This window comes from Paralichthys olivaceus, chromosome 12 (genome assembly GCF_024713975.1).
Source record: "Paralichthys olivaceus isolate ysfri-2021 chromosome 12, ASM2471397v2, whole genome shotgun sequence".
Classification (NCBI taxonomy): Eukaryota; Metazoa; Chordata; class Actinopteri; order Pleuronectiformes; family Paralichthyidae; genus Paralichthys; species Paralichthys olivaceus.
The window spans coordinates 15971371-15994840 of NC_091104.1; the positions used below are offsets into that span (position 1 = coordinate 15971371).

Genomic DNA, 23470 nt, shown 5'->3' on the forward strand with positions numbered 1-23470 from the left:
GTGTTATGTGATACAGTGATCTGTGCAGCAGACGCAACACTGCCTATTGTCCTGTTATTTATTCATCAACATTGGAAACCAAAGGACTGCTGCACGAGTTCAGCCCTTTAGTTTGTCTCCAACACTCACCTCTACAGGAGCATGTTCCCAGCTGATGGATGCACACAGAGGCAAAAATAAACCACACTTTGAGCCTCCAATAGAGCTCATTAGACTTCTGTAGGAAATAAAGGACATGCTGCTAGAAATGATATCCAGAGTTTCCTCTTTGGCGTTCCTTTATTAGCCTGACATAAAATAATAAAAGTCGAATATCAAAAAAACTAAATTTACGCACAAAATTCGATGTTATTTTATTATTCATTGGGAGTTAAAGTCATTATAAACCAAACTTTTGTTTTGTATCAGGCTTATATTTACTCCCCTCTTTGAATCACTCTTGACCCCGCTCACCCGGGTCCTGCAGCCGGTGGAGGTGTTTGCTTTACGCACAGGGCGCGCGCCGGAGGAGGAGTTGACAGTGTGGCTGCGGGTGTGTGACAGTGGAGCGGCGCGCTCAGACGCACCAGAAACACCACTGACACCAACAGCACCACCACCTCCTCCACCACCAGCAGCAGCAGCAGCAGCCACAACCTGGAGACCCCCCCGCCTCACACCGCTGTGCTCAGCCGGGGATGTGACATGACTTGTCCGAGTAAGTACACCACACATCCATCATCATCTCCTCACACACTCCACACAAATTTAACATGTTGTCGCTGTTTTTAAAACGCAGCTTTTACGCACCTGTGGCTGTACTTTAAAATTGCGTACATGTGCACGCGGTTCAGCTTCAACCGAGGCATGTGCGATTGTGCACGCGGACGTGCAACTGTGTACGTCTTCCTGTGGGAATAGTGACTGAATTACGTGATCGATCTGACCATTACTGTTTGCATGAAAAGGTTAAATGTAGCCCACGGAGTTCTAAGGCCCGTGTCTGTTTATTTTTCAGAGAAACTCTCAGGTTGAGCTAAATATTAAAAGTGTACATTTAAACGTGCTTTGGGAGGATCCTGCTCGTTCTCTCAGGCCAAACATGTTCATACCACCAGACCTCAGTTACATTTATGATTAAAATGAAACAAAACACTAGTATCTTCATTGAGACATCAGCAATCTGAGGTTTCCTGTTCCTCGGCTCCCTCAGTAGTAGTTAACTTCAACCTCATGTAAAACCTGGTTGTTGTGTGTCTTTAAGTCTGATCAATGTAGTTTCTCAGTCTCACATATAAACAATTTTCAAATCTCTGCAGGTAAGACTTTTAAAGTAACTATATTTGAAAAGTCAATTCACTATTTAAAGTTTTCTATTTGCACCACCTGTACATATACAGGACATTTAAACACACACATGCACATGCAGAGTGAATAAAATGCAGATGCATTTGATGCCACAAAACCAGAAATGTCAAATCATTAACACAACATCTTCAAAATGTGACAGTACAACTGCATCAACACAGACTTTTCTTCTGATCGTCTTGTTGCACTAACTTTGTCACGCCATGAATGATCGAGTGTTGGCCCAGCGCAGCCCTATTCTTTATTTGTATCAGATCACTTCCTGTCAAATCAACTGTCACACGCCGTGGCTTTTTTTTTTTCATAACTGAACTGATAAGGAGCAACGATAGCAGCAGCAGCAGCAGCAGCAGCAGCGGGGGCTTTCATAAGTCTACATGGTGTGTGTCAGAGGAAATCCTGCATGGGGGAGGCGGAAGGAAAAAAATATGCAGAAATGTGATTTATCAAATGGGAGCAGTTATCAACATGGTGGGACGTGTACAGGAGAGATACTGCAGGTGTCATGAGAGAGTATCACCTCTGTGTGGTTTAAGTATGTTGAACATGTTGGATCAGCTGTTACTATTACTTGGATGTGAGACGACACATTTCGCACTACATGAGGGATTATTTAATTGAAATCTTCTTGAAATATTTTAAAAGATTTTACCCCACACATGGAAAAGTAGAGTTCTTACAACTTGACTGAATAGCTATGAATTTGAATTTATAATTATTCTGAAGTTTACTCATATTTGTAATCATGAACAACATAGAGTACAGCGTATATATATATATATATATATATATATATATATATATATATATATATATATTTTTTTTGTTCCATTTGTTCCACTTTCTGCGCAGTGTTGTTTTGAAGTCTGAGAGCCTGGTTTGATAGTTGATTTAACTCCTCTTTAAGGAATTAACCTGACAGGTGTTTGAGTCAGATTCTCATTTATTTAGTCGTTTGTTTTTGCCTCAGAAAAGAGACCAGATGCTGTGTGATCTGTGCCACTGTGGAGGCACTATTGCTGCACATCAATAGGCCTGTGATGATCAATAGGGATTGCGTGATGTTTTTGCATTGATTATAGAAACGTGAGCCCATGAATGGAACCGGATTCCTCTCCGGGGGTTATACAGTTCCTGTTCAGCAGAGAAAACTGGAGAGGCGCACAGCGACATATATAACACACCGGTTTTCTTTTTTCTTTTTTTTTTTTGCATTACTCTGCTGGTAGACCTCAACTCCTCCTCACTCACTCATGTTTTTTAGCCAAGTGGCTGATGAGGACGGTTGTCAGGCACCTCGTGAGTTTCTGAGAAGTGGGCAAGCCGCTGTTCCCCCGCCGCTCGACTCAGCCAAGTGTCGGCCATTGTCGGACCGCTGGTTTCTCCAATAAGATGCCATGGTAAGCTCCGCTCTTATAATGTGGGGATACAGTAACACGGAGACCCTCACTGACTGTGAAATGGTATCTGCATTCTCGACATTCTTACTGGGCTTGATCAACAGTGAAACACAGGCGCTTCTAAAGCTGGGGTTAGAGGAAGACAGAGCTGGATTTTCCGCTGCTTTAGAGGTATGATGGGCTTCCAGAATATGAGTTATGGCTTGAGATCATCTCTCACAGGTGGTGAAAGGTTCACAATGGTCCCTCACATGTAGCACGCGCAAATGGAGCTAGTGACACAGCTCAATAAATACATTTACTGTCCTCGGTGTTCTGAAAGCTATTGGTTTTCTTTTTTCTTTTTTTTCTTTTTTGAAAGTGAAGTGCTTGCAGGAGATTCTGTGGTGTGGCCGAGGCTGGTGTCGGATTTTACTTTATGACGTGTTTTATAACAGCAGAGGCAACATTTTGATATCTTTAAATGCATGAGGTTTTTTCCCCTGCTTTTTAAAATCTTTATTGTCAAGTTGTGGGATGTCAGCTGCTTGGTGAAGTTCTCTGCTGTTGTTGTGTGAAGTTAAATTGCTTTGGATTTCCACAGGCTTTAATAAAAACTGCATATTAACACAAGTGTACATTGAAAGATGTGGCTGAGTGCATTTCTCTCTAAAATCAACAAGAAAATAATGAAAGTGATTTGAACACAATTAAAATCTTCTGCAAGTAGATAAAGAGAAAATAATTATTTCACTTTTTCTTATTATTTTACAAAAGCTTGCATTGACAGATTCCCAATAATAATCTGTATTTAACTTAGAATTTAAATGTTTTCACATCCACAATTGTACATTTCATTTTTATTTAATTGAGATGGGAAACTTTGTGTGCTTACTCTTCTCCCAGCTGCATCTCTGCATGTTGTTCATGTGATAGGTTGTTTTGTCTGTGTGTGTGTGTGTGTGTGTGTGTGTGTGTGTGTGTGTGTGTGTGTGCGTGTGCGTGTGTGCGTGTTTTTTTGAGCGTTGCATGTTTGGATCCCTCCTCCCTGGTGCTCCGCCGGCCCCTCTGTCGCTTTAAGTCCTGCCCCTCGGAGCCAGCCAACAGCAGCTGTTCCATATTCATCAAGCCCTTGAGTCTTAAAGAGCCCCATCCCGACCATGGAAAGAGTCATTCTTCTCGCTCGCACTCTCATGCTCTCTCCATCTTAGCGCTCATCCCGCTGCCTGCCTGCTTGCCTGCCTGCGCTCCTCTCTCTCCTCTCTCTCTCTCACTCTCTCTCTCTCCCTCTCTCTCTCTCCCTCTCTCTCTCTCCCTCTCACCCCCCTTTACCTCTCTGTCTATCTGTCCCTCCCCCCTCTTCACTCTCTCCCTCTCTCCCTCCGTCATACACACGCATTCACTTACATACACTCAGACACACACTTTTTCCTCTCTCACCCACACATATATAGATAAACACACACACACACACACACACATGCTTGAGCACACACGCGCCCACTCAATCCATCAGAGTCCAGCATACCTGTGCAGGCTGGGGGGGTGCGGTGCCGGAGGGGCTGTTGGGCAGCGTTCTTGTCTCTGAGGGTGCTCTGCTGTCATTTGGGGGAAGAAGCGGGTCTCAATTGTTTTCTCTTTCCTCTTCCTCTCATTCCTGGAATGCTAAAACTGGACTGATGGACATTTCAGAACTTTGTCTTCCAGACCCTCTCAGCTATCATAACCAGTAGGTGCACCTCCTTTCTTTCTTTTCCTTCTTTCACTTCTCATTTTAACCGCTCTGCTGCAATGTACTTTTGTTTCTTCTTCTTCCCTGTCTTTCTCTTTCTTCTGTTAGTCTTTTTTTAATCCTCACCTGCTCCTCTTGTTCTTGTTATTTGTTCCTTAAACCCTTCCAGTCTAGTCGCTGAACTTTTTCCTGTCTTAGCAGTGTGTACTTTTCTCTTTCTGTCTTCCTCTCACTTTCGTAAACTTTCCCCTGATCATTGTTTTAAGGGCTTTTGAATCATGTAGTCTTTTACAGTAAAGAGCAACAGGGCAGGTATAACTGTGAGTGTGTAGGTTTATTTTGTGAATCCATCATGCATGCCAGTCTTTACAAATCTTATTCACAGCATGGCAGATTGATTTAGTGTGTAATTTTCTTTTTTCCTAAAGAATTTTTGGGGTATCTGTCCGGTTGTGTTAGGAGCTTGTTTGCTGATGGCTTTGTTCCTATAGAGGTGGCCGCCCGGGGAGAGGGGAAATAATATTTTAAGGAGATGAGATTAATGGGAATCCGTGGAATTGGAGAGGATGAATTACACACTGTGATATGTGCAGCCAGGCAAAGACAAATAAAAGGAGCCTGTAGCCTCAGAAGGTCTGTCCCATGCAGACAGCGGCGCGCAAGGCTGCTTAGACAGTCTGGGCACTACAACTTTATAAATCCATTGATACCTTACATTTGTTTAAAAATAAATAATATTACAGCTAATTTTTTTATTCTTATTGGCAACTGTTTTATTTGTATTATATATTTATATGTATTTACTTCAATGCCTGTAATGTGTGTATTTTCAAACACATATTAATGTTTGAAAAACCAAGACTCTAACTCTAGGCTTGTGTTGCAATACATGGATATTTTTGGTCTTTTGATATTTTATTAATTTATTCATGATAAAGTGTTATGAATGCAGAAAAGGCGATTTGTGAAAACCAGTCAGATGTATTTAGATAAAAATTTTTATCCACTAAAGGGTTTGGTTAGAAATTGTCTAGAAATGTTCCATATTACACACTTAATACTTTTTTACATATATGGCTAATTGTTTTCTCTCAAGTAGTTTTTTCATGTTCTCACGATTATTCAATTTCATTCAGCAATTTTAAAGAAATACAGCCAGTGAAAATAATTCAGTGTAAAGTTGTGAATTCTGTATGTGTGAATTGTTTTTCTGCACCATTTGTTCTTAGAACTTCTTTATGTTGAGCTTTAATCACTGCAAATTCAAAAAAAATCCTCATCTAAACATTTTAATATTTTACACTTACATCTGAGACTCTCCTTAGCGTCTTTGTCTAATATGTATTTATAAAATTTACTTTTCTCTCAGTTTTTACTTGATATAAAATTATACAAACAGCAGAAACAAAGTGGAGATTACTGCGACAAGTCAGGTGGATAAGTTCAAGTGTGCTTATATTTTTCTGTTCAACATATCTTTAAATTTGAAGACAAACTTTATATTTATCAATTAGTGATCAGCAGTTTGTTGCACCAGCCCAGGATTAATGCAAAATAATCACTGAAGCTGTTAATCTTTTCTGTTATTTTCCCTGCAAATGCAGTTTCCATCAAATGTAGAAAATCATATTAAATAAAATGAGGACAGAGGCATTTAAACATTAAAACATTCTCTGTGTTGTGTTGTAAAATCATTTTTAAACATGTCTTAGTTTGAGTTGATGTTGTCTCCCTGTAATTAGAGTGATGCATTTTCTATATTATTTTTATAAAGTTAAACATTATGAGATAATATTATCGCGTTAACTTTGTTAAGTTATGAAATTGAAATGTTAAATTCATACATTTCTACATATTCATTTCTTCAGTAATATTAATTCATTAATGCTACACCAATACTTTGGTAATTTGTTACCCAAATAATACTGTTATAATATTTCAATTGCAATATTATTTCAGTTAGTGATTAATAAGTGATGGTGTCCCCCCCCTCCCCAACATCTAAGTAACATTTAAAATAACAGTGAAAGAGCTCAGAGCTATGTGCAGCTGTTTGATGTGTAACTTATAATTACATGTATTGTGTATTTATTTCTGGTAAAATGTGGATCTAGGGGAATATTTCTCCCACCTCCTAAACTAATAATCTTTCATAACTGCTTATGTAGAAATGATCACGGTGAACTAGTGTTTCCTGTTGACTCAGTAACAACCAGTAATTTGTGGAATTCCTCCTCCGAGTGAGCTGTTCACTTTGCCTCAGCAGTGGCTCTCCTCTGCTGATTGTACAGCAGTGTTTGCAGCCATTCAGGGCCGGACGTGTCCGTGATGCTTGGGTGAGAGGATTATGAAGACTGTACGTGCTCCGTGTAATTAGCACAGCGCTGTTGTGGAATCGTCACTGTGTAAACTCTATAGACTGTCCTGAGGGCATCGCTACAGTCTGGGAATCACACTGAAACAGAATAGAGAGACACACTCGTCTGGTCTCTTTGCAAAGTGACAGTATTTAGAAATGCGTGTGCATGGAAGTGATTACTAAGAGACACTATTTGCTCAAATTTCGTACATTACCATTTATATGTTCCCCATTGCAACCCACCTTTTATTTACTCCTCGGCTCATGCAGCCAGACGAGTCGTTCACTGTACGAGTTTGACAAGCTTATTGTTCATCTTGTGTTGCAGTAGCTGTTTGTGCCACTCAGAAGTGAGCCACTGCTGAGGACTGATTCCTCCGTGCTCGCTTAAAAACACACACACACACACACACACTCAAGCGCGCGTTTTGAGCAGCAGCGAATTGAGATGTGACTTGTTTCTTCTCTTAAATGTTCCATCAACACCCTTAAAGCCCTGGGCTGAGCCACTGCTGTAAACTCACCACCCCGTCCAGGTTTCCCTTCGTGAAATAGGAGCTTTAATGTATTTTTTCAGCAGAACAGGAAGAAGTTATCGCACAATGATGAATTAGATTTCAATTTATTTGACTTCATTCCCAGCTTGCTGCATTAGAGGCCTGAAAACACCCTATCCAGCAGTCCGTCCGCTTGATTCTTATTAGGTTTCAGAAAACAAGGCGAGGGAATTGCATTAGTGTATCTTAAGTTAAAAGCTCTTTGCTCTTTGACCAAGTGTTTCATTGTTATTGGGTTAATCAGATTTTTGCTGTCTTCATGGAGATGCTATCGCAGGCTAGAGGCAGTGGTGGGTAACCAAAGCAGCCGCGCACAGACACTATCCAGATGGGATCAGCTTACGGTAATTTGGTTTCAGAATACATTACCAGAAGAGGCTCCTGGCCGAGAACGGCCACCCCCGCTACGAGCCAGGAGCCAGTGGCCTCTGTGGCTGCAGTGACCGGCCAAACCACCTGTCCCACTCCCACACACATCTCCCATGAGCTTTCAGGAGGTGTTGGGATGTGTGGCTCTTTGCTGAAGAAAACCAAATGTTTTGAAATTCTATTATATCTGTCATCCAATTCTAAATCCCTCTTCCTTATACCAACAGGGCTTTGTTGTCCAATTCATTAGAGAGATTCCTGAGTCCACTGGCCACGCTGGAGCCCTCTCATTTCTGGTATCTAGTATCATTACTTTCACTGTAAATATGTCACTCAGCTCAGGCTGAGCGGGGGGAAGGGGGGAGCATGTTGTCCCTCTCCAGGCCAAATGGGGGATGCAGAGTATATTGACACTCTCTGGATGTTCACTATTCTGTAGCTGCAGAGCTTTCAGGGTTCATGCTTGTTGTTAGCGCTGAGGCTGAGCTGCCACATCAGACCCCACCCCCGGGTGATTTATCACCCAGGTAAATAATTGGGGAAAAAAGAGAAGCATGCAATATAAATTATATCATTATATTTTATTGGCATTCATTCATCTGGAATTCTATGTATAAAATCTGTGTTGAAATAGTCCCATTGCAAGTATTTGTTCTAGTCATAACAACCAACATGACACAAATATCACTGCAGAACATTTTGGAAGATCTTACTGTTGAAACATTTTGTCTTAAGACGCCATCTGATGTTTGGCCTCAGCTACCGCACCCATTTCACGGCATCCACCTGCACAGAAAAACCACCGACCGTCGCCGCACACACGTCCCTCCAGATTCCTTGTCCATGGTAACCTTGGACACCTCCACCGCAGTGTGAGAATCTGTTTAAAAATAACCGGGTCCATTAGTCAAGAAGGATAATGCTAGCCTACGTGGGCTCTCATGCCCTTGTGGCAGCAGAGTGCTATCACTGACACGGTGCGTCAGCACTTCTTCCTGTTGCTCCACATTGAAGGGCTCCTCTTCATTTCCACACACACACACGCACACATGCGTACACACACACACACACACACAGCATAGAGCATAGAAGTTGAGAAAATTTACTGAGTCAAGAAAAGAGCTGCTATCATGATAATGCACTTGACAAAAAGCTGTAAACTGTAGTAGGGAAGTAAATGAGTTTCAAGAAGTCATCAAACTGAGAACTCTAAAAGTAAAGTTGGATGTGTTTGCTGAATCGATCATGTTTCATAACCATTATTATTTTTGTGACGTCTTTTCTGACTCGTAAAAACTCTTTGGAGTAAATTGCAGGTCCATTAGTTCACACTCGGTAAGAAAATGTGATGTAGGTGGGTAACCATATGGGTGTTTATCAGTGAAGGCTATTGGTATTGAGCGGCCAGTTGTTTGAAGGTTATGTTTCGGAGCAGTAATTGAAATGCAAAATAACATTAGGATCGATGGTTAGCTTTGTTTATTTATGAAATCAATATTGAAACCCTCCGTCACCGGGGCAGCTCTGATTCCCACTGACAGCTTCACCAAGTCTCGTCTGGGTGGCACCGCTCAGCCCTGCACTCATTACAGCTTTCACACCAAGCTTTGTTTAAAATGAAATAAATCATCGGTCCATGTGGAAAGCTGCGATCTAATGTTTAAGGCTTGTTTGTCTAAACACAATCTGTAGTTTAAAAAAACGATGTGTGTGAAGACTCAGTGTTGGGGATGTGTTTGTGTGTGAGAGAGATAGAGAGAGAGAACAAGCGAAAGGCAGAGAGCTAGTACTACTATTGCTCTTCCCTAATTTGCCCAAGGGAAGTAGATGTGACCAATAACAGCCATTAACAGGCGTGTGCACAAAGCCAGCCATCACAGGCCTACTTTCTCTTTGCTGAATAGGCATCTATATTGACGTATGTGTTTCTCTTGATCCATGTCAAATATGCATCGCTCATATTAAAGAAATAACCAAAAATTACATTTTACATGACACAAACACTAAATCTTGTGCTTAAGAATAATTTTTTTCCAGGAATCATAAAGTAATGGTGAATGCTTACACCAAATATGAATTCCTTTTGAATTCCTTTGCTAACTCACGTGGAATTTACATTTCAACACTGATTCTTGCTTTACACACACATTGTTTTGTTTCTTTTCCTTTATTAAAATATCGGCTGTTGAATCTGTTTAATTCATTTTCATGTGCCTGAGCTTGCCTGGTTACCTGACCTCTGTCCTCACTCTCTTCGCTCCTAATCCTTCAGCAGTTCGACTTCGACAGTTAAATAAAATAAATGTAAAGAAATAAATAGAAGAAATAGCTTGGCTCTGACTCTCCATTACAGAAAACGATTAGATAGAGAAAATGTTCATTAGACACTAACTGCGCTTGTCTCATTTTTTTTTGTTGTGGATGTTTTACTTTATTAATACAGTAGCTTCCTCTGATGACTTTAGTTAAAAGTGTGTGTGTGTGTGTGTGTGTGTGTGTGTGTGTGTGTGTGTGTGTGTGTGTGTGTGTGTCAGAGCATGCCCCTCTGCTTCCCTGCCTTTACACTATACTACTTATTGCTTATGTGCGTGTTTGTTGGTCACATTAAAACGCCTCCTTATGAGTCAACCCCTACAGCACTAAGTGAGATGGAATGGTCACATCGAGTGGCTGCTTGTTGAACCTGCCACTTGGAGACTCCCTCCCTCGCTCCCTCCCTCCCTCGCTTCCTCCCAGTGCGTCCGCTGACACCAGACGTTGTGTGAACATGTATGTTTAGATGCCCCCCCCCCACCCCCACCCTCCCCACCAACACCCCCTCCGCCCTGAAAGAAGAAGCATTAATTCAGGAAATACCCCCAAAGTTTAATTATTCCTGAATGGTGTGGTGGTGGATACCAGCGTATAAATCAGTTTGGCCCACTCGCCTTTTTATTACCAGCACTATTTATGGCAAATGCTGGAAGAGATGAGCCTGTAAAAAGCTGGAGGCTACTGCTGTGACTGTGTTAGACGGTGTCGGAGCAATAGCGTTTTCAGCAACGTCAATTCATTTTGGTGCCGTTTGAGTAATGTGTCTAAAACAACATTTTAAATGTTAGAAATGAAGTCTGATTTTAACTTGATGATCACGCTGTATCATGCATGTTGTTTGAAACTCAGCGCTGTGCCGTGATTAAACACTGAGTGTGATCCTGCGCCAATATTTACACACGTGATTGTGTTTGAATTATCCCGGACACCTGATAAACCTGCTAATTTTGGCCTGTTAATTTAGACTTTTATACATATATATATATATGTGTGTGTGTGTGTGTGTATATGTGTGTTTGTCTGTTTATATTTGGCTCTTCCTCATGATGAAGAGGATAATTTATGGAGCTCTTTGTTTTAAGCAGGTAGAGCCCCCCCCCCCCCCCCCCAAACAAGACCAGCCTATCAGAAGAAGATTAATGAAGTAATTTCATGCATGGCTCTATGTCTCCGTCCCCCTGTACGCACAGTCACTGTGTCTAAACCTGTGATTTACACTGGACTGTGTTAAATAGCCTTAACCCTTTATAATAATATGTCTCTCTTTGTTGTGACACACACACACACACACACACACACACACTGAAAAACAAAGTCAGGAATATCCTTTCTCTGACTGGCCTCTTGGATCTTTGACAGATCCTACAAATTTAGAGAGAACAGCCACTAATTGTTTTTGCTCAGCTAAACAAAACTTCACCTGAAAAACCTCAAAACACAAAACTTTTGTGAATAATTCCTGCAGTGTTAATCTGTAAAGTAAAGATAATTATAGAAAAGTTTTGAATACACTGGAGAAATTAACTGCCTTTTTGGCTGTGTTCAATTTCACACAGTTTAATAGCCAGAAAAGAATAAACAATCCATACTGACTTTTTATATCATTCAAATATCGCAAGTAATATTTTAAGTAAAAAATTAAATCGTCAGAAATAAAAAAAAATGTTTAAACTTTATTTCTGTCAGTTTTGGACAGAGAAAGAACAGACACAGGGACGACAGACAAAATGCTAAATGTAAAATAAGAAAAGTGGTGAAGCTAGGTTACATTGCGTCATCAAGTCCTGTGCGTTCATGATTGTCTTTTGAAATCCTAGAGGTCCTTATGTTTCCACACATTCGTTCCCATTCCACTGGTTTTAGTGCAGAGGATGATACATAAAAAATGTTCCAACACATCAAGAAATTCAAGAACATTTTCAAATAAAAACATCCACCACCTGTGCCTCGGGTTTCAAGAGAATGTATTGTGATATCGCCGCCAGTGTATCACTAATGTATCACACAACACCAGGTTGTGTCTGATGTCATTACACACACCAGTCGTCTTAATGTCACAAGCTCTGCAGGAGAATTTTAAGACACTCAAATGTCTATAATCAGAAACAGTTTTTTTTCCCAGCACTGGACTATAATTACTTTTTCTACTTATCTTGAGCCATTGTAAATTCGTGTTGTTAAATTATACCATGGTCTTGCCTCATAATGGATGTAATGGAAACTAATCTTTTCTAATGAAAAGCCGAATTAGAAATTTGATCCCAAATGTGCTGCTCGACAGGCTGGACTTATCACTGAACCTCTTTTTTACATATACAGTGTGATGAGCTGTCCAGTTCTGCAGGGAGCTTCCCCGCTGGGTCTGTGTAGAAGATTTAAACTCTTTGCGCTCTGCAGTCGGTAGTTAAGACAAGCGGGAACTCTTTAGACATTTTCAACATCAATAATTTCCACACAATTTGGTCTGGACTTATTCTGGACTTTTCCCTTCACATCTGAATAACACAGCAGGAGATTCTCTGAACAGACGCGTTCACCACAGAAATCTCCGGAGTGTTTTTTTTTTTTTAAACAAAAAACCCTCTGTCATGTGTTATCAACACTCCTAGTCGCTTGCGGTGAATCCTCTGGAGGATCTCCTGCCGTTTTCTAAGAAGTGCCCATCCTGGCATTTTATACTGGGGGCTGGCAGGAGAAACTCTCACTCACATTTGCGTTCTCACGTACAGCCCCTCCGGAGAATGTCCGAAGATTATCCAGAGTTCACTGCAGCTTCTCACATCCCCCACTGACGGTAGCTCTATCATGAGCCATTTGTCTCTCCCAACATCCTGAACTCAGCCCCTTATAAGAACTGGATCTGCCCTGTGCGGCCCAGACAGTTTACGTCAGACAAACAGCCTGTATCACAAGAGGCCCTCGCTTTCCTCCCAGCAGCATCTCCAGCACAGGAAGGAGCGGGAGGGGTGAGATCAATAGATGTGATCTGCTTCTTGGCCAGCGCTATCTTGTGGTGCCGCTGGAGCACAGGCTCATGTTGTTGTAGTGGAGTGAGCTCATGGCTTTATAAAGACTTCAGTGACATCGCTGTGGTGCAGCTAAATATAATCCTCTTCTGGAGACTGAAAAACTTAATTGCCCGAGCCGCAGAGCAGCGCGGTCCCCCCCCCCCAGTGGTAACCCTGCACGTGCCCCTAGCCTATGGACTATTGATCCGGGGCTCTCGCTCTCCATCGGTACGATAAACACGCTCTGTCTGTCTCCCCTCTCTCCGCCCTGCATGTATCGCTTACTTTCTCTTTTCCTGTTTTTCTGTCTCCTCAACTTCCCTTTTGTTTGCTTCCATAGATCTGCACATCATAAATCTCTGTCAGCTTCTCCAGAGTGTCTGGCATATCCGTTAATAAAGAGGCGCCTCCCCTGCCTTCAGGTCCACCCCCTCCGCTCCATCTTCTCGCTGCCAGAGTAGACTAATGAATGAGAAACTCCAAAATTAGGGGCCTCTCCCTCATAGATTAGAATGGGTCCCTATGGAGTGCCGGGCTTGCCTCCAACCAAACCACAGCCGTCAACCAACCCCCCCTATACAGACACACATAGATTTTCATATTCTGTCTGCAGCACAAACTTATGATAGTCCATGCAGCGTTCATACAGACACAGTTTGCCCCAAGAGTCTTTTGGCCCCAGATTCCCCTGATGGTCATTAACCTGGAAACAGTTGGACACAAGGCATCGTCCATATTTCAAGTGTGTTTTGGAATCTCCATTCCCCTACTTTCTCCCAAGGGCCAGCCCAGCTCCCCTCCCTGAGCCCCCAGTGCTTTTTCATTTACATTATCCCCTGTGAGAGCACGCACACCGAGCACCCTTGGTGGTGTACAAGCGTCTGTGTATTACTTAGTTTGGGCTGTGCACATTTTCAGCATGCGTCTCCTCCGCTCTCCCAAATATGAGTCCCTGGCTGCGTGTCGGAGCGGTAAGAGGTGGCAGTGGCCCCTGGAGGAGAGGTCAGCATGGCAGCTGCCAGTAGTTTGTGGCTGTGGCGACGAGGTTGAGCCGGGCTGAGAGGAGGTCTGTCAGGAGCTAATTGAGTTCGTCCTACCAGCGCTGATTCCGGGGCCAGTGGCTTATCAGGCCACATCGCCTGGGGCCCTCCAGACAGATCTGCCCCTACTGGGGCATCTGATATCACCATCACCCTGCCTGCAGATGTCAACCCCCACTCCCAGCGCCCCTTTTTCCCTTCCACTTACCCAGTCTGATCAGGTAGCAGGGATGTGACACTCGGGGATGAGGTTAGCAAATGTTAGAAAATGATGTTTTTTGGCATCTGGTGGCCTTGAGAGGTAAAAGGACATCAAGAATCGACTCAGTGTTTGAGCTCTGCAGCGAGCAGGTTTGTGAAATACACATAAAAAAGGGAGCACACTGTAGAGAACAGTTAAGGCTCCCCTGAAGCAGAAAGCTCTCAGTAGGAAAACTCACAAATTGGCTCAATTACATCCTGAATGTTCTGCATTCTTATACGACAGAGTAACCTGACGTTCAGAGTCTTGCTGGCAGCGGGAGGAAGTCTCGAGATGCGAGGGAAAGCGCTCTCCTCCTCGGTTCTCCCCTCAAAGTCGAGGAACAGCAAGTGTGAGATGAGCTGCCAGATCATTAGTCCAGCTAATCCTGGTCACAGCAGCAACGGTGGAATGATATTAGGGATCTGAAATGCTGTTAGGAGGGCTGGTCGGAATCAGATTAAAACCAAACTGTGCGGTGTGCCTTTGTGGGCCCATAACCCACTACTCAGCATGAATTTTGATCGGTACAAAGGGAACAAAAGGAGGAGGAACAGAGAGGGGGAGTAAAGGATGGAGCAAGGGGAGGGATACTGTATCTTAGACGAGCGCTGCTCCTTTGGTCGGCCAGGCAGCAGAATTTGAAAAGCTCTTACCTTGAGGAAGGAAGTACGACAGAGAGAACTATAGATTTTACAGCGTCAAGTCTCAGTTAGTTCAGCAGACCCTTTCCTGTCTGTGTAGCACACAAGCTAATTAGCACCTGCCCCACATAGTGAATTATTTATCGGGACCATTGCTGCTGTCAAACTATTTAATGTTCGTAATTCATTTTCTTATACAATGGTATTTATAGATTTAAATTGGACCTGTCCCATTAGAGATTACGAATATTTATAGAAATATTTTTGATTAATACGGCAGGTTCAAGTGGTTAGTATTCCCTCAGTATCATTAATCAATATATGCAGCCTTGTTAAAAACATAAGCATAGCAGTGGTATGATGTGTCATAGCAGAATGAGTTAAGGGGATTCTAGCCAGCACATGTATTATAAATGACCACATTGAGCTGGAGGAGAAACAGTTAAGACACGTTATGCAATTATGCTAAGTGTCACCCTGAGGATGGCCTTTGAACCGGGGTTAAGCTTACTCTGAATTTGTGAAATAAAAGCTAAATGGAGCCATCTTGTGCTCCTGCGTTTTAATATATAGCCTTTAATAAGCCAAGTGCAGGTGCCCTATCGCGCAGGTGCACATATCCATCTGAAACCGAGAACATAAAGCAGATGAACACAGAGCCGTGCATTAATTTATGGGGATGCAATCTGCATTCATTATCAAGAGCGGGAAGTTCTATTTTAGAGAGGCATGAAATTGATTCACTTTTTCAATTTTCTGTCTGCAAGGACATTTAAGAGTACAAGTGGGTAATTTTTTAAAACAGCAAATCTGACTAAAGTCCCACAATGTCATCGCTAATATTAACATATTTTATGCTTTGTTTGAATTGAGAGGAACTAAAGGATAAGTGTGTCGGACGGTGTTTTTGTCCCGCGGAGTGGTAGTTGTGTATCGGTTTTATATAGCGGAGGCTTTATATCGTAAGAAGAATTCCAGGAGTACTCAGGCAAAGGGCTTATTCCACAAGGTCACCGGTTTTAACAGGGGGCATTTTTTATTATTTATTTTAGCAGTTAACCTTTTTGTGAATTTCCAGAAGTGGTAGGCACCTGGAGCTCCGATGAATATACATGACAGCAGGGAAGGAAACGCGGGAATGAGATTTAATTTGACACGCTGACCCCCATCTCCACGGGCCTAGAAGCCAGGGTGAGAAAATAAGGTTGACCCACTGACCTCTGGGCCTGAACCCCTCCGTCACCCACCCTCACAATTAAATCAGCCTCAGAGAGCAAGAGGTAGCGCGGCGGACCAATAGGGGACACAGCGGAGGCCTCTCGTTCCCGGTTTCCTCTGAAGCAGTCTGAGACAGGCAGCTATTGCCTGTCCTGACAGATCCAGTGAGGGGACATCCCCCCTCTCTCAGAGCTGACGGTAAACTGACATGTCAAATATGTAAACATTACCATTAGTTGGCAATATGCTAATTGAACTAATGTGCTAAGGCATAACTTGGGCTGTCTAGCTGCCACTCACTGGGAGCCCCCGTGCCTGCATTTGCATAAGCCATGCAAGGCTCAATTTTGTTAATGCAGGCAAGTGCAGGTGACCTTTCACCCCTTCCCTGGTACCCAATGCAAAGGGGTGTGTGCGTATGTAAGTGTGTGACCTCGCCTTGACCCAAGGAGGTCACCGTGTCCACACGGCATCCCCAATACATCGAGCTATCCATCTCCCCAGTCCACCTCTTCGCTTCACTCTATTTACAGACAGAAAAATGAGCTGAACGTGTCCAGGCTAAGTTTTCTGCCCCTCGTCGCAATTTGAAGTTAAAGGTTACAGAGCAAGAATGAAATAGATTAATGCAGAAGGCTTCAGAGTGCATTTTGTGGCCACAGCCAAACGGCTGCACTTTAGTCTGCACACGGTTCAGCATCGGATTGCATGTACTCCAAAATACAGTTATTAGGCAGACAGTGAAAAAGTCAATATCTTGCCATCCTGATTCCTTTTGGTTGACTGCTGACTCAAGGAGACAAGCCAAGGTCCACCTAGCTCTCTAAACTATGGAGATGCCCCCATTGTGATGCGCTCTTTGTGTCTGCACCTCTGTGTGTGTGTGTCTGTGTGTTATATTCAAGTGCTCTCTCTTCTTCCCTCTATCCCTCCCGCACTTACATTTTCTCTCGCTTTGCTTTCTCTCTGTCTGTGTGCGACTGTGTGTGTGGTTGTGTGTATTTGTACACTGAAGCATGTTTGCAGCTGCCATGGTGTGTGGCTAATGAGGCACTTACAGTAGGACCCTCCCCCCGGTTCACTTGTTTATGAGGAAGGTTAGGAACAGAAAATTGGACTTAAAATAGAGATACAGGACAAAAGTAGATATGAAATACATTTAAATCTGATGATTAATGAATTAAAAACCAAAAAAAACCTGTCTAATGTCTCATCTGCCATCTTTTTGAAGTTGTAAATTTATATTCAGAAACACACTTTATTTGACTGTATTTGAATAAGATTGAAGCATTAAAGCAACAAGTTTTTGAGATCTACTCTAGAAGAGAGGTTGAGGTGTGTAGTTGAATATAAAGTATATATGTGTAAATACATCTTATTTTAAAGCCCTTAATTCATTAACTAGAACATTTTTTATATTGTCTAGTTAAATGAAAGGAGTCTTTGTGTTGTAACTGTTGTTGGCTGCCACATAGAAATGTTTTTGTTTTTCATTTACCTGACTGATGAGATTCATTTGTACGATTTGAAGACCTCTGCTAATCATCCTCCTCCTCCCTCTCCTCTCTGTGTCTCACCCCTTACCTCACCCAGGCTGTTGAATAGAATGGCCGCTGATGACCGGCACCTACCCTCCAGCTGTGGGTCTTACATCAAGACGGAGCCGTCCAGTCCCTCCTCGGTCATCGACACGGTCAGCCACCACAGCCCCAGCGGCAACTCAGATGCCAGTGGCGGCTATGTCAGCACTATGAATAGCCACTCCAACGGCCTGGACTCTCCACCTATGTTCACCCCAAGCGGACTCGGGGCTGGCACCTGCCGCAAGCGCTATGACGACTGCTCCAGCACCATCATGGAGGACTCGTCCATAAAGTGCGAATACATGTTGAACTCCCTCCCCAAGAGGCTGTGCCTGGTCTGTGGAGATATAGCCTCGGGGTATCACTATGGGGTGGCCTCCTGTGAGGCCTGCAAAGCCTTTTTTAAAAGGACAATACAAGGTATTTTCCCCTCCTCTCACCGCCTCCCAGCAAACACTCAATACCAGTTATTTCAATCCCATGTCGCCACATCACCAGACACAAAAACAGCCTCCATACAAGCCACCTTTAGCCCCCCAACAACAGGACATCAGTCCAAACGATTCACTATGTAAAAAAATCATTGGAGTGTGGAAGATGTTTTCTGCGCCTCCTGAGACCAGGAACATCCATAAAAAAAGTCTTGTATATTTATTTCCCTACAATGGATAATATCTAATATGAAAGGGACATTAAAAACATGCAACCTTACTTTTTATCAAAATAACTGGATTTTAAAAAGATCTGTTCACCTTGACTTAAAAAAAGAACGAAAACAAGGAATTATTTGACATGGGACAGACGACTAGTGAGATTATGATGACATCATCTGTCATGGTTGGTGGTGTCTGATGGACATGACATCATCACTCAGAGGTCAGATTTTGTGGAGTGCAGGGACTGTTTGGGGGGGGCTCAGAGAATGTGCTTTATTAATCCTGTTGTGTGTGTGTGCACACGCCTGGGGACTAGGGTGCGATTGGCTATCTGCGAGTCATGATGTATCACAGCTTCTCATTAGAGAGGCAATGAAAGGCCCCCCTCTGTGAAACTGTGCGCTCCGCTCCAGATTAATCAGGAAGACGGAGATATCGCTGAGCCTGGAAAAAAAAAAAAAAAAGATCCGCACAACAGTCACAGCTGCTCAGGTCCAAGCTCTGCTGGTGGAACACATGCAGAGGAAAAACTAGATAAAATAGGTAAGATGAGCCAGAGGGTTGGGTTACGGTGAAATGAGATGATTAAGAGTGGATGAAAATTAGGAACTTGATATTGAAACTGAATGAGTATCCACTGCTTTCAGTAAATTTTAATCACCACATCATTTTATGGAGAGTAGAGTGTCCGTCTTGATGTGAGGTGTTGATTTTGGACGTTGCAGCCATATCAGCTTTAGACAGTCTATGTACCTTTTGCAGGCAAACAAAAGCATTAGGCCAAATCCTCCTATTTACCCATGCTGCCATCAGCAATCCTGTCTATTGACAAAAGATGAACATTTTCTCTCAAGTAACATAACTGGGCTTTTGTCCGCTGACTAAAAGTACACTGACGGCAACATAATGGAACAGAAAAGAGGCATCGGGGGAAGAAAGAGGCGTCTTAAGTGGAGCAATGGCCCAAACAATTAAGAGGAAGGTACATGGAGAAAAAAAAAAGAATGCTCCTCTTTTCTCCCCCCTCACTTTGCATTGTCGATTTGAAATCCCTCTCTTTCTCTTCTTGGAGGGCTGCCTGTAATGGAGCTAATCTGCCGTCGTTTGTCCGAGCCACAGGAGTTTTGTCAATAACAATCAGCGTTTGGAAAGTGTAATTAAGGCCGAGGCTTTTCATTAGGAAGAAGGGAGGGGGCCGTCTCCAGGGACAGGCATGCCAATTAGAAACTCAGGCACGCGTCGCCGGGTAATTTCAGGGAAAGGAGGGAAAGAAAAAACCCAGGACTTCTTTAGATTGGAGAGGGACCCTGCTGCTCTTTCAGAGGAGAGGAGGAGAGGCTTAATGGCATAATAATCAGACAGGGGTCCCAGGCAGAGGAGGCAGGAGGACGCAGGGACTTTTTTTGGTGGGGGGGAGTGGAAGCCTTCCGAAATGATAAAAAGAAACGGACGCAGGATCGCTGGAGGAAAATGGAGGAGGTAAATAGCGGGGATGTAGAGCCCTTGAAAAGAATGAGAGGGTGCCGTTGATGAGAACTGATTAATTAAAGGAATAACGAGGCAGTCAAGGGTGGAGTGTGAGACGACCCTCTCTAATGAGGAGAAAACAAAGGAGCTGTCTTTTCCAGCCCTTTATCACATTGTTCTATAGCACTTAGGGCAAACTAAGCCCAGTTAATGTTAACCATGGACATGACACGTTTGTTATCACCTTGAGTAACTGGGGCTTTCTTGTTGTTGCAGCAAATTCTAAATTGGGAATTTTGCATTTTTCTTTTAAAGATAGACATTTTGTTTAGTTTTTTGTATCTAAAATATATTTTACAATTTAGGCATTAATTAACTGAAGCCCCTTTTCCACTGGGCAAAAAACCTACTGACACCTGCCAACATGTAGCTTTTGCCTGCAGTCCAGGGTCAGATGACTCAGCAGTAGATATTTAAATGGCTCCGATAGGCAGTGATGGAAACGTGACACCCCGGTAAATGCGCTAATCTGGCAAGACAGCGAGGCGAGAGAGTTTACGGTTGAACATGACTCACTGGGGGAAAAATACAGAAAGGCATACTCCTCTACCGGCAATGGGAGAGAAGTCATTTGTCTTTTTTAGAAGGTTTACCTGCGTTTAAATAACCCTCTGTAAAAGAGTCCAGCGTAATCGTGGTTGTCTTTGCACCTGCTTCAATTCCCTCTCTGGCCACACGTCCTCAGATAATGCCTCCACATTTTCCATAGAATCCATCTTGTGTCACCTGCTCATCCATTGAAAAGCCCCCTGAACTCTTTCGTGGACACGGTTACATTAGTCAAGGCCGGGTCCAAATTAATGTCTACCTGGATCTCCATCTGTCCCAGAAGCACCCCCACCCTTTTTCTGCAGTGCTCCCTAATCACCCCCCCCCCCCATCACTGCTCGTCACATGGCCCACCAATCAAAAACATAAATCTCTTATTGAACCGTGTTTTCTTCTCATTTTGAACCCGAGTGTAAAATTGCCCGAAAAACCAACTGAACTCGGTGGCCCTCTTTTTATATGAAGTAATAGACCTTGACAGTAAGCCTGTAAAAGTCAGTTTAGATTTTGATGAGAAATACCTGCCATTTTACTGTAATTTACTTACAAGACCTGACTTCCCCCCTCTGTGCCCTGGCATGGGTCCTGAAAAGCCATAAAATAGATTGAGACAGATACTTATCAAGAGAAGAAGGAGGGAAATCTTTTTCTTCTGCCTTCACTCCGTAATGTTATTGGTAACCATACCATAACCTCTCTAAAGACGGATCAACCCGAGAATGGCCCTCGGGTTAAAGGGGTTCACGCCAGTATGCTTCATTTCTGAAAGTGAAACACACACAATGCTATTACTCTCTGAGCTACGAGTCCAGACATCATTTCTGAACAGGAAAATGAAACGTCTCAGTCTATTGTAACCTGAAATCCCTTTTTAAATCACTACTCACATGTCCCTCTGTATTGAGACGTACATTAGTTGTTCAGAGTCACAAGCACACAGTTCAGTTTAGTTCAGTTCTCTCAGTTAAGTTGAAAAAAATCATTAAATACGTAACTTTAAATAACTTTAATTACATTTTCATTTAACAAGTACATTAAAGGGCTCATCTGTAATTACCCATATAAATTGCAGACGTATTTAGCATGTAGCATAAATGACATGAAAAGTTTGACATATTGACGACTGACCATAAATGAAATTATAGGCTTGTTACTCCAAACATCACTGATGCAAACAAACATTTAACAGCATCAGATATTAAACCAAAGTAAATTTAGCTCTTATGTGGTGTCAATCAGATCATAGCAAATTCTAATGTTTTATTTTTGTGAGTGAGGATACAGATTTCTTGAATCAGATCTCTCCTTTTATTTATCTTATTTTATTGCATTTGAATCTGTCTATAGATCAAGATTGGGACTCACTGTGTCTATATGAACACTAACACTCTCTAATATATATATATATGTGTATGTAGTGTTGAACAGGTGGACACAGTAGCTCAGCGGTGTGTGTTTGTTATGTGTATCTGGCGTGTGCAATGACAATGGGCTGACTCCTCTCTTAGTAAGCCACCAGGTGTGGTTTGTGCACCCCTGTGAAAAGAAGGGGAGGCGGCGGAGTAGTGATCTCCCCTCCCCCCAACACCACCCATAAACAAGCTTCCTCAGGGACGCACAGGGTCAACTGCGGTCAAAACCATGCCACGCACGTGCAGTGGCTATTTTCTGGGCTTTTGAAATTATATACCGAAGTGATTTAAGTTCAAACAACATTTTTTTTAGATCCACAATCAAACTCCATGTTTTTAAAATATTTATTTAGTCCATTACATCTTGCTGATTGGTTCGTGAATAATGTGAACACTAACCAAAAAGGCCTCCATGAATTGATTCCATCGCTGGGGCTGCCGCTGATTATCCCTCCCGCCAGCATATGGGAAATAGGTTAGGATTATTATGGTCTGGTTCTGCTACGACAACAGAGAGAGCAGACAGAGGAAAGACAATCAGGGCTCATCAGCCGACTCCCTCACACCTTTATTTACCCCAATCCCGACGAGATGAGGAGAATTAGCATAATGATTTCTAACCCAGATATAAGGAGGAATTTCTAATTATTTATAACATCTTGGGAGCCTCCGCTTGATCTGTCCAATAATGTTAACATAATTGCATAAGTTGTCAAAGGGTGTTGGAGGGCTAGTGGAGGGACGCCGGAGGAATATTACGCAGCCTTGTGTTTCTCCGCACAGGAAGATGGAGTGAGGGTCAGAGAGGTGGAACAGCTGCAGGATGTTGGTGTGTGTGGATTTGTGTCTGTCAGATGGAGAAATAAAAATATACAAACGGAGATGTTGCATTTCGGAAAAAAAATATTGTTACCTGCATGTATTTTAGTGGAAGGAGAAAAGCTGTATTTTTGGAATTATGATGATTAAATTACATTTTTACATCGCTCAATAATCTGTTTCTGTGCTATACTGACAAAGGCATAAATCTGGGGTTAAAAGAAAAGTTTAGAAAAATATCAATGTCAAACGCTTTAAAGCTGAAAGCCCTTTCAGAAGGAGGAGGCTGAAGGAACCATTACACTGAAACCCTTTATTGAAAACCCTCCGAATACAGTAAAATGCAGGGAGTCGCACAGAAGCGGAGGAGGTGCCTCACACATCCTGTCCTTTCTATAGCTAATGCTAGAGTAGAGCAGAACCGACTCTTTTATTGTGCAGCAATGAAACTCTTTCATTGCTCCGTCCTGGAATCAGACGCTGCACTTGAATAATGCATTAGGCCTCTTGCCTGTACACTATGTAAATAGTCAACAATGGGCAACAGTGGTAACAACAGGTTTGGGTCTGCTGCAGTATTATGTAAAGTGGTCGGGGGCAGCCTGCGTGTGGCTCTCCAGCTCGCTATTGAGTCCGCGGCAGGCCCCTCTGAGCGCAGGGGGACACATCCTGCGCCCCGGGGCCCGGAGGGGACACGCACAGAATTAATGAGGCCAA

At 42.8% G+C, this 23470-nt stretch overlaps 1 protein-coding gene across 13 annotated transcripts in view; it reads left to right on the top strand.

The window, feature by feature from the left end:
• The first annotated feature begins 492 nt into the window (after nt 1–492).
• The window catches only part of esrrb (estrogen-related receptor beta), a 46345-nt gene continuing 23367 nt past the window's right edge, over nt 493–23470 (top strand). For 2 of the 13 annotated variants that reach the window (XM_069535479.1, XM_069535480.1), the window contains exons 1-4: nt 493–697; nt 2612–2747; nt 7971–8039; nt 17801–18210. In XM_069535479.1, coding sequence (XP_069391580.1) covers nt 2740–2747; nt 7971–8039; nt 17801–18210 — 487 coding nt within the window. In that variant the 5' untranslated portion in view covers nt 493–697; nt 2612–2739. Of the gene's footprint in view, nt 698–2611; nt 2748–3899; nt 4456–7970; nt 8040–17800; nt 18211–23470 lie in introns of those variants that run through there. The other 11 variants (XM_069535484.1, XM_069535488.1, XM_069535486.1 and 8 more) reach the window with 10 other exon arrangements.